Genomic DNA, 16,113 nt, shown 5'->3' with positions numbered 1-16,113 from the left:
AATTATTCATAATAATATATTATTTTATTTTTCCAAACAAAAATATTGACTTTTTTTTAAGGAACATTAGAATCACACTATAAAGGATTATCATATAATTGTCATGTTTTTTAGCCATACAAATTTTACGTACATAATTTTTTTTTTGCGCAAACTACACCTAAGTTTTTCAAGTTATTATGTGTTTAATTTTGAGAGAATACTAACTAACAATTGTCCCAAAAGGTACAAAGAGAGGTCGATAGGATTATAAAGGGTCTCATGCACCCATCAATATTGTATGCTAAATTAACGCTTAACGGGTGGGTGACTCGTTACACCAGTCGCTTTGTCCCATCTACAGAGCAGTACCTGATATTTCCAATGTTATGCACAGAGTATTGTCTCTGACATGTTCACAAACTACAGTTTTTTTATCATAGTGCAAATGAACAGTTGTGTAAGGCCTTAACAGTTGTGTAAGGCCTTAGCCTCATTGTACTTTTGCAGTGTTTATTAGTCCCTCATTGCATTTTGTATGGCTGCCATTGTCAGCTCCCCTGTATTGGGTTCCTGCAGATCCCCTTCACTGCAGTGAAGTGGAATCAGGAAAAGAGATGCATGCAGGGTCACCAGTGATGATATCTCCATTGAGCAATGTTACAGTTTCTCCAAGCCTGTCTCAGGCAGCAAGTTCAGGAGAATCTGGGCTTGAGCAGTGCCAACCATGGTCTTTCACCTTCAAGGAGCTCTATACTGACATCTCGGCTTCGTTCTAATCGTGATGAGGATCACCCACCAATGCTTCAGTGCTTCAGTGTTAGATATATTTATAACTTCTTGTTAGAACAAAACAGTCAATTGAATTAGCTCTCCTATATACAAAACTCATGGTGTATCCAACCATGACAACCTATTAAAAACATCCAACGAATTACACAAATCTAAGAATGGGAATTTTATTATCATACATCAAATGTGCCAACACTGGTCCCTTTGTTTCTTATTTTTTCCTGTTATTCTCAATTTCTTTTTCCTCTTACCGCCTGACTTTGAACCAGTCCAACCTGTTGGATTTGTAATAACAATATGACTAGTGAATCAGCTTCAGGGATGGAATAGAGGGCCAATATAGTTAAAAAATTTGCAAAATCTTCCAGATCTTTTGTTGAAAGTGTGAAGATGGGTGGGGTTGTGTGAGAACCGTCAAATTTGACAAATGGTTTTGTTTTGAAATTCCAACCATGATCAGCTTAGCAGAGGGTCTTTGACATGGGGGTATGTGCAAGATGGTGTTGAAAATGGTGCATTAAGCGAACATTTGGGCTCCTCTTACATCAGCCACTTGGGAAGAAATGCCTGAGGTCAACAATCATTACACTAATGTCATCTCGTGTGCCTCTAGCTGCAGAAAGCTCCACAAGCTCTTTGCATGCTGCCATGGGACGTCGCAAAGGCATGTACTGCAACCCGGGGCTTTTTGTATTCTCTTTGAAATATTTGTCATAGCATCCCATAGTGTTAAAGTTGCCATCCCATAGACTCCTGACTTTCATGACCTTAGGTACGTCTCCCAAAGAAATTTTCCTTGCCTTAGGTGGTGGGCTAGCATCTTCATTCCATGCTTCTCCTCCTTCGAAAAGTTCAGGAGGACTAATAGCTCCTTGCTTTTTTTCTGTGCAAACAGTCCTGACAATGTCTACTGCCTCCTGATTAGTGACCTGATAGAAGTATTAGGGGAAACAGAATCAGCTGATTGAAACAGTCATGCTTACAATTTAGATGAAGAAATACATTTAAAAAGTTCACTGTTTATGAAAGTACAGAATTCAGAGGAAAAAAAATACTTTTTTGTGAAGTGCTCAAGTCCACTACAGAATTCAGGGGAAGAAGATACAAGGGACTCCATATTGCGAGTATGTGAAGATAAAATTAACGTGTAAACACAATCCATGAGCTTAGATGATGAACAAACATTACTAAAAGAGAAAGCACGGAAACAGGCAGGATACTTTCCTACAGTGTCAGTTCTAACAAATTTGTTGGTTTGAGATGGTGAAACTCAGGGTTCAAAGATAGCTTCGTGCTTACTGGGAACGCATGTTCCCATCAAGATCTTAGATGGAGAATTTGCAATACTAGGTGCCCTGCCTAAGAAGTACAAAAGGCAGCTAGAGTTCATAGACAATTAATGGAGAAACGTGTCAGTTCTGACACAACATTGTTTTGGTTTTGAGCTGGTGAAGACTCAGGGTTTCAAAGGTAGCTCATGTTACTGGGAACCCATGTTCCCATCAAGATTTAGATGAATAATGTGCATTACTAAAGTGCCCTGCCTACGAAGAACAAAATTCAGCTAAAATTCACACAGAATTAATGGAGAAATGTGTCAGTTCTGATACAATTTTTTTTGGTTTTTTGGTGGCGCAACTCTGTTCAAAGGAATCCATGCTTACTAGGAAGTTGGGAAACCACGTTCCCTCCAAGTGCCAGTTTTGAAAAAGCTCCATGAGCTCCTATTTCTAAATTGGTCCCTTTTGAATGTATGCAAAATCAAAATTACAGAGAGTCTGTTCTGAAAAATCCACTTGCAGTGTTTGACAATTTTGTTTCTTCATAGAAAATTCATAAGAGTGCAAACTTTGAGGCCGGATTAACAAGCTTTCATGTGCCTTGAAATTGAAACATAAGTGTGAAAGCAATTTGAAAAACTTAAGCATACCTTCTCCCAAAGTCCATCAGATGCCATTATTAAAAATTCAGAGTCAGATGTAATGGGCAGCTTTCTAATCTCCGGTTCTGCTGATATCCACCGTTTCAAGTGTATATCTCCTATACTTCTCGACACAGCTAAGGTTCCCTGTACTCGCCAAGCTCCCCCGTGAATATCCACGTAACCACCCTGCCACAGCACCAAAAGTATATTAGTAAACCCGTTAAAGAATGGACGAATAGATTAATGATGCGTCTAGCATTTGGTTGAGTCATAACCAGATTTTCAATCCTCTCCCTCTCTTCCTGCCTTCCAGGTCTATGATCACAGGTAATTGATTCAGCGTTACCATTCCTGCTGAGAACTGCCCGGCAGTCACCCGCATTGGCCACAACTAAGCAACCATTTTTTATCAAGGCAGTCACACAACAAGCCCCACTGCTTACACCCTGTGTCAAATAACTCAGTCAGATTCAATTCATAACAAGAAACTCATGGCTTCCAAAATTGCAAGCCTGAGGATTTTGTTAAGTCAACGAGATTCAATCCTAAAAAATCAGTTTTTCCTATTTAGGCCTAAGAAATTTCCTTGCCCAACTTGTCAAGCAATGAAATAAACATAAAGAATCATTAAAAAAAAATGTCAGCATATTTAATGCATCAAATGGTTAGAATACCAAATTGTCCACCAATCAAATAAGCTTTAAACAAGAACCCATACTACACTCAAATATTGCAACCTCTATGACTTTACCTGCTCCAAAAATTCTTTATCTGTTTCCAAGTACCCAGCTTTAACTGCCTGCTCTATCTCACAATCTTCTTTTTCTGACTTGAGCATCAAATCCACAATCTTTTGTCCAAGTTTCTCAGCAACAAAATCAGCAGCTCTACGACCTCCGTGTCCGGCATACACACCAAAGAAAGCCTGAAAAACCCAACATTACCCCAAAATAGAAACCATTTAGGTTCGTCTCAAAACAGTTAAAAGCCAATCTGCAATATCTTTGATTGTGAATGGTCGACCTGCAAATGTGGTTCTATCTATCTAATCCAAGGTAGAACTGATGGTTTGTTGAGAACTTGAGAACTGAGGCAGGTTAAATAAAGTAACTGGATAGCAGGTTAAATAAAGTAACTGGATAGTCTTTTAGGAAAATAAAAGAAAATTTATAGGTGCTTTTCTGTAGGATGCTCTTCTGTTATTGCAGGACATGAATCAGAGCTGCATAGATAAATTTGCAAAGAACACTTTTAAGTAAGAGAGTAAGTAAGATCCATTACAAAAATAATTTAGAGCCGCATCAAGTCAATGCTTGGAAAAGTATCCAAGTTTGGTTTGCAGAAATTTTTAATCCACTGGGATTGCTGGGACTAAATAGGAGCCTAAATGTCAGATCTGCATTCATGCATTTCAACCATGAGTCTCGCCAGTTCAAAATGATGAGAATGGCAGATCTCCTTAGGTGAATATGCAGGTATGCTTCCGCCAAACACAGAAAAAAAGTAATGTAAAGAATTCTCAGGTCATTGGGATCACCAAGGCTAAATAGAGGACTTCTAATCATTGGCATTATCCTCACCATTATGATGCCCGTGTTACATAGCATAGCATGAGTAGGCCTCCCAAGTCACCGAGAGAACATGAAAACTTGTTGAATCTGAGCCCTGAGTCAAAATCAGAATCCAACCAAACTGGAATGTGGGAACCTAATAAGTTCAGAGTGTACATTTGACATATAAGTCTCACCAGGCATCCATTCATCAGATACATAAGAAAAAATATTTGTGTGCGATTTGAAGAAATTTCGGGTCATTAGGATCAGCAGGGCTAAATAGAGGACTTTTAGCAGCTGGCATGGAATGACCATGCCCTTGTAAGTTGTTATGACCATGCGTACCTCTCACTTACAGATTAATGTAAATGGCAACAACAGCCATAATAAACATATTTCAATGTTATTACCCAAGGATCATAGGCTTCGTGAACAACAAGATCCAGAGCGGCATCTGTAAACCCTAAAGCAACACCTCTCTCTGCAGGACGAATTGCTACATCTTTCATCTGTAGTCTAGCAACTTTCTTGAGCTCATCATGAGAAAGAGGATCAAATACAACTATCTCATCAAGTCTATTCAATAACTCTGGCCTGAAATGTCTTCTAACCTACAACAATATTCAAAGGCATGTCAAAGCACCGCAGCCAACTTCGTGATATAATTATATGAAAAAGATGCATACACAGAGTCCAGGAATGCGTGTACAGCCTTCAGCAATTTTCCCAAGGCAAAATTTCTCAAGCCGGTTCGCGAACCGAAGCTTCTTAAATTTCACAGAGTAAAAAGCGGTGCCAAATATTCTTTACAGTGCCTTCAAGAGACCGGAACCAGCTGTCGCTTCAAACACATACTGAACTTCAAAATCTCGAAAATGTTAACAGAAAACCTACCAAATTCTCAGCCATAAAGCAAATTACCTTTCAGACAAAGCCGAAATTTCTAGCTGTGAAAGAATTCAGCAAAGAAGACTTCAAAGGAAACGCCTTTTTGCACTTTATTTAAAGCTTCAATGTACCGGCAATTAAAGAAAGCAGTCCATCCTGCGGGAAAGCAGTCCATCCTGCGGGAACCGCCCGCATTGAACCCCAGCCGCAACCTGCAAGAAACCCATCGACACGTTTAAATCTTTAACCATTATCGTTATCAATAAACAGACAAAATAATAACTAAAGCAGCTCCTGCGGTACGAAGAGCATTCGACCTCACAAATCAAAACGATAGCTCTACCTCAGAAATTAAACCGACAGCTCAACTTCCGATTGATCTTTTGCAGAATTTAGAAAAAGAAAATGCCAAACCGACAAAGAAACTTGCATTTTCTGCCGCCAAAGCCAAAGAATTGTACGAGGAGCAGACCTGACAGAAAATAAAACCAAAAATCAAGCCCTGCGAGCTGCAGAGCGACGACGGCCTCAATTCCGCGGAATTCACCGGTAAATCCAGCGGTTTATCCGCACACCGTAAAACGGAGGAGCAAAAACAGAGCCAGCTATACTGTAAGTCTGCACATTATCTCTTTGCCTCCGCTGAAGGTAGCCATCCAAATGGTTTATCAATTAATTCTGTAATGTTCCAGATGTGCCATATCCCTTTCCACTGTCCACCACCGCCCACTCCCAACGAAAACATCGGAAAAATTACGGGAATTCATGCTGCTTATGCGAACGAAGCCGTTGCAGAGGGAATTGAAACGATGGAGCGAGAAGAGGCGATCGACCAGGTGTCAGCGTGAGAATCAAGCGTGAACAAACACTAAGCAAATTGCCCAGTCCGCCAGGTGTCAGCGTGAGAGTCAAAAGGACGACGAAAGCCCCTTTCAAAGGAAGGCCTATCGGGCTAATTAGCTTAATTGTAGATACCATTATGAAAGAAAAATTATAGTACACATTGAGACATTTGCTAGAGGGAAAAATTTTTATCAAAACACTCTATGACTAATTCTTTTGTTTTATGAACCTTTAAGATTATGGAAACTTAACATATTTTAACATTATTGTATTTATAGTTGATTACTAGGCTAATGTGTCTATGATTCAGAGGTTTGTAGGATTTCAAAAGACAACTTAGTGTCTCCATTCCATGATCCAATAGGTAGCCACGAAATAATGCATGAAAACAATTCTTTTAAAAGTCCATTTCTCCAAAATTCCAATAGAGAATGTGTCCATTTAACCTCAAAATTAATTAAGTGCATTTACAATACAAAATATTAAAAATAAAATGAAATGCACAAAGATGGATTAAGATTTTTCATGGAAACCACATGCGCGCGACCTCAATTAAATATACATAATATACAATATCCATATATATTTCCAGAAGTAAATAATAACATATCTATAAATAACAATAGAGCATTCATATTTTTAACAAAATATAGTCTAAGAAACTACTTGTAAATGAGCAATTTGAATCCTCACAACCATAAGGATCTAATATATATTCCACCCCTCAAAATAAGAAGAAGGTAATCCCTTTCTCTTCTTGGAGTCCCTCTCGGGTATTCTTTCCTTTTCTCTTATAACTCATCGTAGAGATATTCCAACCTTCATATTTCCTTCAATATAGGTAGAAAAAAGTCAATTTGCTAAATGCTTTCTAGGAATAGAACACACGAATAACACTTAACTCTCAACACATGAAATGAGTAACAAATATTCAGCGAGTGAAGGATTTCAAACTAATTGAGCCTCCATGCTCACTTACAACCAACTTTTGTTGTAATAGTGTTGTCATTAATTACAACAAGTGTCATTTATGTCAAAGGGGATGTCTAAGATAATAGCAATGTCATTCATGAATCAAGGAATGCAATATAATAGCTAGGTATTTTGCATGCCATCAACGTGAAATTAGAAGAGGTATGAGGTTTAGTGAGTTTTTCACGAGGCTATGATGCACTAAATAACCTTTGGATAGCATGCTAGGATTTCAAAATATATGTCGAAGACAATAACAATGTCATTCATGAATCAAATAAAGGATTATGAAAGATATATCTCTTGCATACCCTCATCATGTGAAGACAAAAGATATATGAGGTTTATTGTGATTTTCATAAGGTTATCATGCACTGATGAACCTATGAACAAAATGGTTGGGTAACTCTTATCCATACCTTTCCAATGGTATATCCCACTCTGAAAAGCACCTCTCGAATAAGAGGCTATGGCCATTTGAAAATTAACACTTATAAAGGACCAAAACTATAGGGAAAAAATCCCACTAATGTCAATCTCTTAAATAGTGCACAAATTTTGGAAGAGTCTGTGGATCATTAATTGAATCATGGATGGTGACTAGATATGCATGATGTTTAAGGTGGTTAAAGGTCATGCACCTTGCTCATATATAATGATGAGTGTATGCCAACATGTCTACTAGTTAACCAAGAGCGACCTCACAATAGTGGCAAATCCCATTATGAAAGGCACGGTATTTGTTTAGATGTTTTAGGAATAATTAGGCCCCCGTACATAATCACCCATGACATGGTAGAAAGGATGAAACTTGTCAGCATTTGGTTGGATGACTTGGCAATGACATGCCCCCTACACATTCATCCATGATGCAGCAACAAGGATGACATGGTGCATTTTGGTTGGATGAGGTGACATCAACATGATGGTGTGGCACCTCTAGGTACTTCCATGCGACATGTCCGAATAGTATTTTATGGTTGTTCAAACGATAAAAATGGGCAACACATGACACCTACCATGGACTACCATATGGCATGATGATGTCATGTTGATGTAATCATTCATGTGATCATGGCCCTCTAGGATAGGGTCACATGCAGATGGTCACATTGAACAAACAATTGAGCCCTTGATGCCACAATGAAGGTCATATTGTGATAAAACTTGGTCACACTAAACAAAGAGTTGAGCCCTTGAGTCACGACATATGTCATAAGGTCGTCACATTTGTGTGTTCATATGAATTAATATATGGGACTATTGGTGCATATTATGCCCTCCCTTGTTAGCTTCATATGCTTGGGATTGCTAAACTGATATATATATATATATATATATATATATATATATATATATATATATATATATATATATATATATATATATATATATATATATATATATATATATATCTGTGTGTGTGTGTGTGGAACAAAAGTGAGTTAGTGAAGAAGCAAAAATGATATACATCTGAGGTTGATAAGTCATTGCTTTTGAGCTTGGAGCAATGCCAAAGGCTAACATTTGAGTGGCTTGAAAGTCGACAGTGGAGGTTGTTCACTGTTCTAGTTATACCTTTTTTTGTTTTGTTTTGGTGATGTGGCTCTCAGTCAAGGGCACGCGAGTTGACCATGAGTTATATGGATGGATTTAATAGAGCCTGAGTTCTGTTATAGTGGTATGCTTATGTAATAATGTGTGGAGGGTTTGAGACTTCAAATGTTTTTTTTTCATACATATAACATGTGTTGATGGTTGGTCCTGCGGGTGGGTTGATACCCAATTTCTTTTTGTATGCTACAATCTAAATACGTATAGTAATTCTCTGCCACCAGTCATGACTTAGAAAATAGGTTAGTTGGTTTTGTGGTATAGTTTTTTCAGTGATGGTCATGGATTCAAGTCCAACTAGACTCAGCTAATTTTTTTTATAACATTTAATTCAATATTTGATTATATATGGATTTTGGGCATTTCTGGGCTCATTTCTAATCCAAATTAGATTTCAAAAGAAGCATGGTGATAATGGTTCAATGATGAATAGTTCTAAAGGTACAAAAAGCCTTGATGATGTTTTCTTGATGTTCAAAATTAGAGGTATGTGTTTTGGAAGCTTATAAGAAAGTTGCAGTTGATGTTGTGTATATGGCAAAAACAAGTTTTGAGTAGGGTTTATGTGGCCAAATTTATAAACAAGTTGGAATAGAGTTTGGAGAGGGTATGATAGGTTAATGAAAATAGATTGAAAATATTAACTTGTTTGGTTTGAAGACTTATATTGATTGAAGAGCATGTGGATCCAGTTTGAAAGATTTGAAAAAGTGGTCCACAAGAAGTTGAAAGAGGAGGTGGTTGCCTACAATAAGGTTAATTTCTCAATTATGTCAAAGCATAGAACAAGTCTAAGCTTACTCATGTATGAGTTTGGTGCCTCAATCATATTGTAGCTTATAGTGAGTAGCTTCTTGCACATTTTCTAGGTTGGTGCATCAATATGATTGTAGCCTACCACAAGTGGTTTCTTTCATACATTGTGGGTGGGTGCCTATAGCAGGTTGAAGCCTACAAATATATGTAATGAATTGAATTGAAGAAGAAGAATATTTTTTTTTCTCGTGTATGGGTTTGCACGTAAAATCGTGTGTCCTCTTGTGTTGATCTGATGGATTCTTGATGCATTACTCTGTTTATTTATATGTTGCAAATAGTTAAGATTCATTGCTACATAATTTTTCATTGATAAGATGTTGTGAAATAATAAAATTTCTTCCACATTGATTCACACCCCCCACATGTGTGATCTTTGGTCTAATAAGTGATTTGTCCTCTTGTGTTGATCTGATGGATTCTTGATGCATTACTCTATTTATTTATATGTTGCAAATAGTTAAGATTCATTGCTACATAATTTTTCATTGATAAGATGTTGTGAAATAATAAAATTTCTTCCACATTGATTCACACCCCCCACATGTGTGATCTTTGGTCTAATAAGTGATTTCAGAGTAGGCAACTTCATGAATAGTTAACTACTAGAAGGTTTATTTAAAGAAAATATGGCCACAGTTAGAGTAGCAGGAAAGCCCATGTTGTTTGATGGATCCAACTATGATTTCTAAAAGATAAGGATGCAGACCTATTTCATTTCCTTCAGAGTTGATATTTTGGCATTTGTAGGGACCGAGTTGAGTGTTCCCAATTCTATTGTGATAGATGTAGTTGATGATGCACTCTAAGCATCCAATGTACAAGCTAAGGATGTTATTCTAAGTGGTTTATCAAACAAGGTTTGTCAAATCAATGAAATGTAAGTCAACTCATGAGGTATGAAATAATCTCAAAACTTATTATGAAGGGGATATGAGGATAAAAGAAGAAAGGGTATAATCTCTGAGCGCCCAATTTGAAAGTTTAAAGATGGAAGAAGAGGAGAAAATCACTTCATATTTTCTTCGAGTGGACAATTTTGTCAAATCCATTGTAGTTATTGATGAATATTTTAATGAACGTGCTATTTTTCATAAGTTATGAAGATCTCTTCCATCAAGATTCAATCCCAAAGTATCATTCCTTGAAGAAATAATAGATGTAGATAAAATGAATATGGGTGTACTTCATGGAAAATTCTCAACATATGAATTAAGGATAAAGGAGGATGGATCCAGAATTAAGGAAGCATAATTTCAAGCATCCAATTAAGAGAGAAATAATGAAAATCAAGAAGACTCTAACTCTAATGAAGAAGAATCTAAGTTTGTGTGGAAGCTCATAATAGGAACTAGAGATTTCGAAGGTAAGTTCTCTTTTAAGTACATTGAAATTGAAAGGACAAAACATTATGCTTCTAAATTCCCTTATGGTAAAATGAATGATAATAATGATGAGCCAAGATTCAATTCTATGCATCAAAAGAATAATCAAGCCAACAAGAAGAATAATTTTCCACTCAAAGGAATAAAGTGATTATGAAAACAATAAAAGTGTAACCGATGATGAAAGAGGTGAAATATTGTTCATTTCCATGACAAAAGAAGACAACCTAGAAAAATATTATGAAGGAGAACTTAGAAGTGCATTTAAGGAAATAAAGACCCTTAGAAAGAGGGAAGGGATACTAATGTAGAAACTCTTAGACTAAGAATTGAATGAAGATATCATTATTGCTCTCAAGATTGAGCTAGAAGAATATTAAAGGATAGATGAAGTTTTGTTAGGAGAACTACAGGAGAAAGAACAAATTTGTGTAATATTATAAGAAGAAGTTTTACTTTTTAAAAAATAATAAGGGCATATAAAACACAACTTAAAGCTTCATTAATGGATAGATTCTCTAGATCACACTCTCAACATGCAAAGGCCTCCCCACATTAAAGAAAATTTTGGTTATGATGGAGGTTTTGAAGCATCCATGAGAAAAGGCCTCCCAATCACATCAAAAGAAGAAAATTCCAAGAAGCTCGACTATATATTCATTCCATCCAGTAGCAAATCCTTTGCAGATCCCAAAACAATAATGAATCAACCCAAGCATGTTCATTTCAATGGTTCTCAAGATGATCCCAAGAAGAAACAAGGTAAATTAAATTCACAAAAGGAAAGGAAACAAAATGAAGGAAGGGAACCTCCCATGTAAAGGAATCTTGATAAAGGATCCACAAGCATCAATGACGTAGGTGTTCAAAATTCGGGAATGAATGGGGCTCCTCCAAGGAATAAATTTAGAAGATCAAGATTACCTTATACCTCAAGGTATCAAAATAAGTTCTTTTGTTATTGTTTTTCATGTAAATAAATTGGGAAGAAAAGAACAATATTGTTGGACCTATGATATGATCAAATATAGAGGATATGATTAGGTGCATAGATTGAGGCATATGTATTAAGTTAGAAGAACACATCATCCCTTTCTGCAAGTTTTGAATCCTAATATTGTGTGTTGTATATGTCACGATGAAGGACACAACATGTGTTTATAGACTAAAGAGAGAAGCACTTGCCTTTAATCTATGAAGAAACACTATGAGATGGAGCATGACACAAGGAGATTTGTGGTTAGATATAGTCCCTTAGATCTAATCCCTTAGTGAAGGCTTCTTCAAGATCATAGATTTTTGAATCAAAACTTGAATAAGCAATATTATATAGAAATAATGAGCAATTGCAAGAATAAATGTAGCATATGACAAAGGGATATTCCATTTACATTGGAAAATATAACTTGATGATGGTATCTCATATGTAAAGTAGTGTAAGGATAGGTGAAGATGATGGCAAACATGTACATGTAGAGAGCTTATCCGAGTTGACTTCGAAGATAGGAAAAATCAATGAAGAAGAAGAGTAGTCCAAGAAAAACATAGTCTTAAGGGGAGACTCCATCAGGTTCACAAAAATACATTAACAAGAAGCATTGTCTCAGTGGAAGCCTTTATCAAGTCCATAGGAAAGTACACAAACATTTTGATAAGTATTGCCTTAGGGCGAGGTAGGCTCTATCAAGTCCATAGAAATATTCATGAATAGTTGCAGGCAGTCATAGATAATGTAAGCATATCCTCAGGGGTGGAATTCACCATATTTACAAGTAAGTTTAACAACATGTATAGAATGCAAACATTGAAAAATATGGAAGGTATTTACAGGAATAGGAAGGTAATATCAATGGGACTCTACTTATAATAGGATTAGGTTCACACATAACTATGAAATCAATAGTAGAAAACCATTCCCCTTTTCCATTGATGTCAAAGGGGGAGAAAATGCAGACATTGATACAGACATTGACATATATTGAGGAGTAGGAGATAATGATATATATTGAGAAAGAAAATTGGAGATAAAATGCATATATTGATTGAAGGAAACATCTTTACACATAGACAAGGGGAGTCCTCAACACTATGTGATGAGGAGTTTGATGCATGTCAAGGAGAACTTGGCCTATTGACATAATGACTATCAATGTCTTGTAGTGTTTCCATCAATGACAATGGGAGAGATTATTGCACATAGTGTTTCTACTAATGGAAACAAGTGTCATTGATGTCAAAGGGGATGTTTGAGACAACAATAGTGTCATTCATGAATCAAAGAAAGCAATATGATAGTTATATCTCTTGGATGCCCTCATCACATGAAGTCAAAAGAGGTATGAGTTTTATTGAGTTTTTATATATGATATGATTCCCTAATTAACCTATTAAAAACATGGTAGGATGTCTAAAGCGATATCCAAGACAACAACAATATCATTCATGAATCAAAGAAAGCAGTATGACAACTAGATCTCTTGTGTGGCCTTATCACATGAATACAAAACAAGTATGAAGTTTATTGAGTTTCCAACAAGGTTATGATGGCCTAATGAAGCTACTAAAAACATGATTTTATAGTACTCATTGATACCTTTCTAATAGTATATCTGATGAGCTCCAGTATTGCAACAAGAATGCTGCAACTCCCAAGGCTACCAACTTTAATTACGAAGTTGAGGTTCACACAAACTTAAGAGGTGTTGGCATTATATGTGAAACATACAACGTGCCCTTATTTTGTTTATTTGATGTAATGGAGTGAATTTAATGAAATCAAAGCCTAAACTAATTGCAAAAAAGGAATTGTTACTTGATTTGCAAGAAATGGAAATGCTACTTTCTCAACTTGTAAATGCTAACTATCAATTTATTAAAGGACAAATGTTAATCTACTTGTAGAAAGAAAGTTATTTTATCTTGCATAATTCACCAAAATGCCAATCATAATTGCATCCACCATCTACCTAGTTCACACTTGCTTTTAAATTAGTAACCTACTTGCATCATACTTGTGATAAAGAAGCTAAGTCTACTATGTTTTTGCAGTGAATAAAAGGAAGGGTTGGAGTGGCTTAGGAGCTTCCCCAGATCATAAAACCATAGTTGGGGGTCATTATTCATCTAGAATAAGTCACATTTGTAGTGGGAATCAAAATGTATGAAATAAAATGGTGTTATAAGTTTTCTAGAGGAAGTTATGGGTTTGCTATAGGAAGTTGTAGGTTTGCTACATGAAGTTACAGGTTTTCTAGAGGAAGATATAGGTCACTAAGTGACCAAGGAAATAAAATTAAAATGGGATGAGACAATTTTTTTTATTGATTAAGATGTATCAGCTCTCCATTCCAAGTGGAATTACTCCAAAATATCCTTGCTCACATGTGCTCAAAAATAGGAAAAATCACTACTCTAAAATTTGGAAATTCGAGAACTAGTGAGTTAGTTAACCTATCCAATTCCTAACTTGAATGTTTTTATGACATAATCCAAGTGGAATGGCACAAATGAAACTCATTAATATGTTCTAAAAAAAAGTAGAGAATTACTACTCTTTGTTATAAGGGACTTCCAGAAATTTTATATTTGTAAATAAGTAAACTAATCCAAGTATCTCAATGATGACTATGACCTTCCAAAGTTGTTCCAAGGATGAAATATTTCTTGTGACTCTGTAAATAACCTGTAGAAGAACTCACTTCAACCATTCAATCGTACAACAAAAAATAATCAATACGAAATGCAGAAATAAGAAAAATAAGAACAAAAGATGCATGTGAATAAGAAGTGAAAAGAAGAAAAGTAAATTATACAAAAGGGCTTTGAGGGTCTTGGTGTAACACCCCTTCCTCCCAGGTCCACCCAATCAATCGACCAGCTGGGGTAAACATGCAATGAGAGAGGCTACTATAAGGGATTCAACATCCTTGGTGACCTTAAGGAAGTGGAATCGATAGGACACCTTAAGAAAACCCCTCCACATCAACAACAACACCTTAATAAGACATGTCAGCCACTCAGACACCTTGTCCCTGAGTACCATTGATGATTTAAGCATTTTAACCCTTGTTCTCTCACATGCTATGGGAAAGACAACATCTAGAAGCCAAAGTTGCTCTCACAGGTCTACGTGCTAGTGTTCCTAGACTCTTTTCAAGAGACCTGTGCCAGTGTCCCTGAGAATTGAGCCACTTTTCTAGCCCAGAATCCTGACCTCTACCTAGAACCTGTCACAACCTCCAAAATCCATCAAAGACATTATGACAATATAAACAAATAAAAAATCAACCTCGGGACTAGGCCAGAGCATCCCCAACTAGAACTGACATTCTTTCAAACACTTTGCATCAATGAAACCTATAGGTCTAGGATACAAGAAATAGCATAAATGACTGAAAGAACTTATGAAACATACCCATAAGGATCATCACATTCTCCATTGAAATTTTATATCATCAATTAGGTCTTGCATCCATCCATTTAACAATTACAAGTAAATACATGAAATAACCATGACATGAACCAGTCATATAACCATGGTTATAACCAACATAAAACCCTATAATTATTAGAGTTATGACAACCATTAAATACACATATAAAAAGTGAAAAAGTAAGAGAACTTAACTTTTATTAATCATAGAAAAACCTGACTAGGTTCGGGACTTCCACGTACCACCTGACCATAAACGTGGCTGAACCAAATATTTCTTTTAGCCAGTGACCCCTAGGTCATATTCCAAGTATGAATGTGGGATCTCATAGAACAACCAATCCAAGAAAAACCAAGGGAATCCAGAGGTTAAACCACCTCCACACTCATCAAACCATGAGCACACCAAAACTAGTGCTCTGATCACAACCAAGCCTAACATGGAATGCCATATGGAATCTATCACTATCCTTGAGGAATTTTATGTCTCCTTATATCTCAGGCTTTACCACAATCTGATCCAAGATCATTACGCCCTAATTCGAGACTAGTCTCTCAAGCTTTACCACAATCCAAATCCAAATATCTAGGCCCTAAACTGAGACTTCTCCCTCAAGATTTAACATGTATCCTGCCAAAACCAGTTAAGGGATTTCTAGGCCTTTGGGAGTGAAACTTGAGACCACGTCTACCCCAAATTCTGAAATCCATCCAGAAAACCAAAGCTCAAAATTGAGCTAAACATCCAAACATACCATCGCATCTGGGAAAAGGGAAGGCTATGCTGAAAAACATTGTCATAACCTGACAAAACTATGCCACCAACAACAAGAGAACTATACATCATCATGAAAAGCCATGCATATCCAAACCAACTAGGAAAGCACACATGCAAAAGGTTAACTGCAAGTATTC

At 36.4% G+C, this 16,113-nt stretch overlaps 1 protein-coding gene across 7 annotated transcripts; it reads right to left on the bottom strand.

Annotated features, from left to right (window-relative positions):
• Nucleotides 1-621: 621 nt before the first annotated feature.
• Nucleotides 622-5,295, bottom strand: LOC149219794 (putative protein phosphatase 2C 14). Of its 7 annotated transcripts, none has more exons than XM_089384490.1 (6): nt 5,170-5,235; nt 4,659-4,859; nt 3,447-3,620; nt 2,971-3,141; nt 2,702-2,881; nt 622-1,700 (listed from the first exon to the last, which is right to left on the bottom strand). In XM_089384490.1, the coding sequence occupies exons 2-6, from the start codon at nt 4,755-4,757 to the stop codon at nt 1,317-1,319; spliced, it is 1,008 nt and encodes a 335-aa protein (XP_089240616.1). In that variant the 5' UTR covers nt 4,758-4,859; nt 5,170-5,235; the 3' UTR covers nt 622-1,316. The 7 variants fall into 7 exon arrangements, with proteins under 7 accessions (XP_089240616.1, XP_089240622.1, XP_089240619.1 ...); XM_089384496.1 differs by lacking the exon at nt 4,659-4,859 and adding an exon at nt 4,935-5,083 and having other exon boundaries at nt 5,170-5,230; XM_089384493.1 differs by lacking the exon at nt 5,170-5,235 and adding an exon at nt 4,276-4,402 and having other exon boundaries at nt 4,659-4,677.
• Nucleotides 5,296-16,113: the final 10,818 nt, after the last annotated feature.

The sequence above is a fragment of the Pinus tabuliformis genome, chromosome Q (assembly GCF_031772625.1).
Source record: "Pinus tabuliformis cultivar Carrire ecotype Pingquan chromosome Q, CPIR1, whole genome shotgun sequence".
Lineage (NCBI taxonomy): Eukaryota > Viridiplantae > Streptophyta > Pinopsida > Pinales > Pinaceae > Pinus > Pinus tabuliformis.
This window is presented reverse-complemented; position numbering and strand designations above follow the sequence as displayed.

Coding starts and splice junctions, on each gene's coding strand:
- LOC149219794 (XM_089384490.1), bottom strand. CDS start 4,757: ATGAAAGATGTAGCAATTCGTCCTGCAGAGAGAGGTGTTGCTTTAGGG. Junction 3,142..3,446: donor ATAAAGAATTTTTGGAGCAG/GTAAAGTCATAG, acceptor TATTTGACACAG/GGTGTAAGCAGTGGGGCTTG. Junction 2,882..2,970: donor GGGAGAGGATTGAAAATCTG/GTTATGACTCAA, acceptor GTGCTGTGGCAG/GGTGGTTACGTGGATATTCA.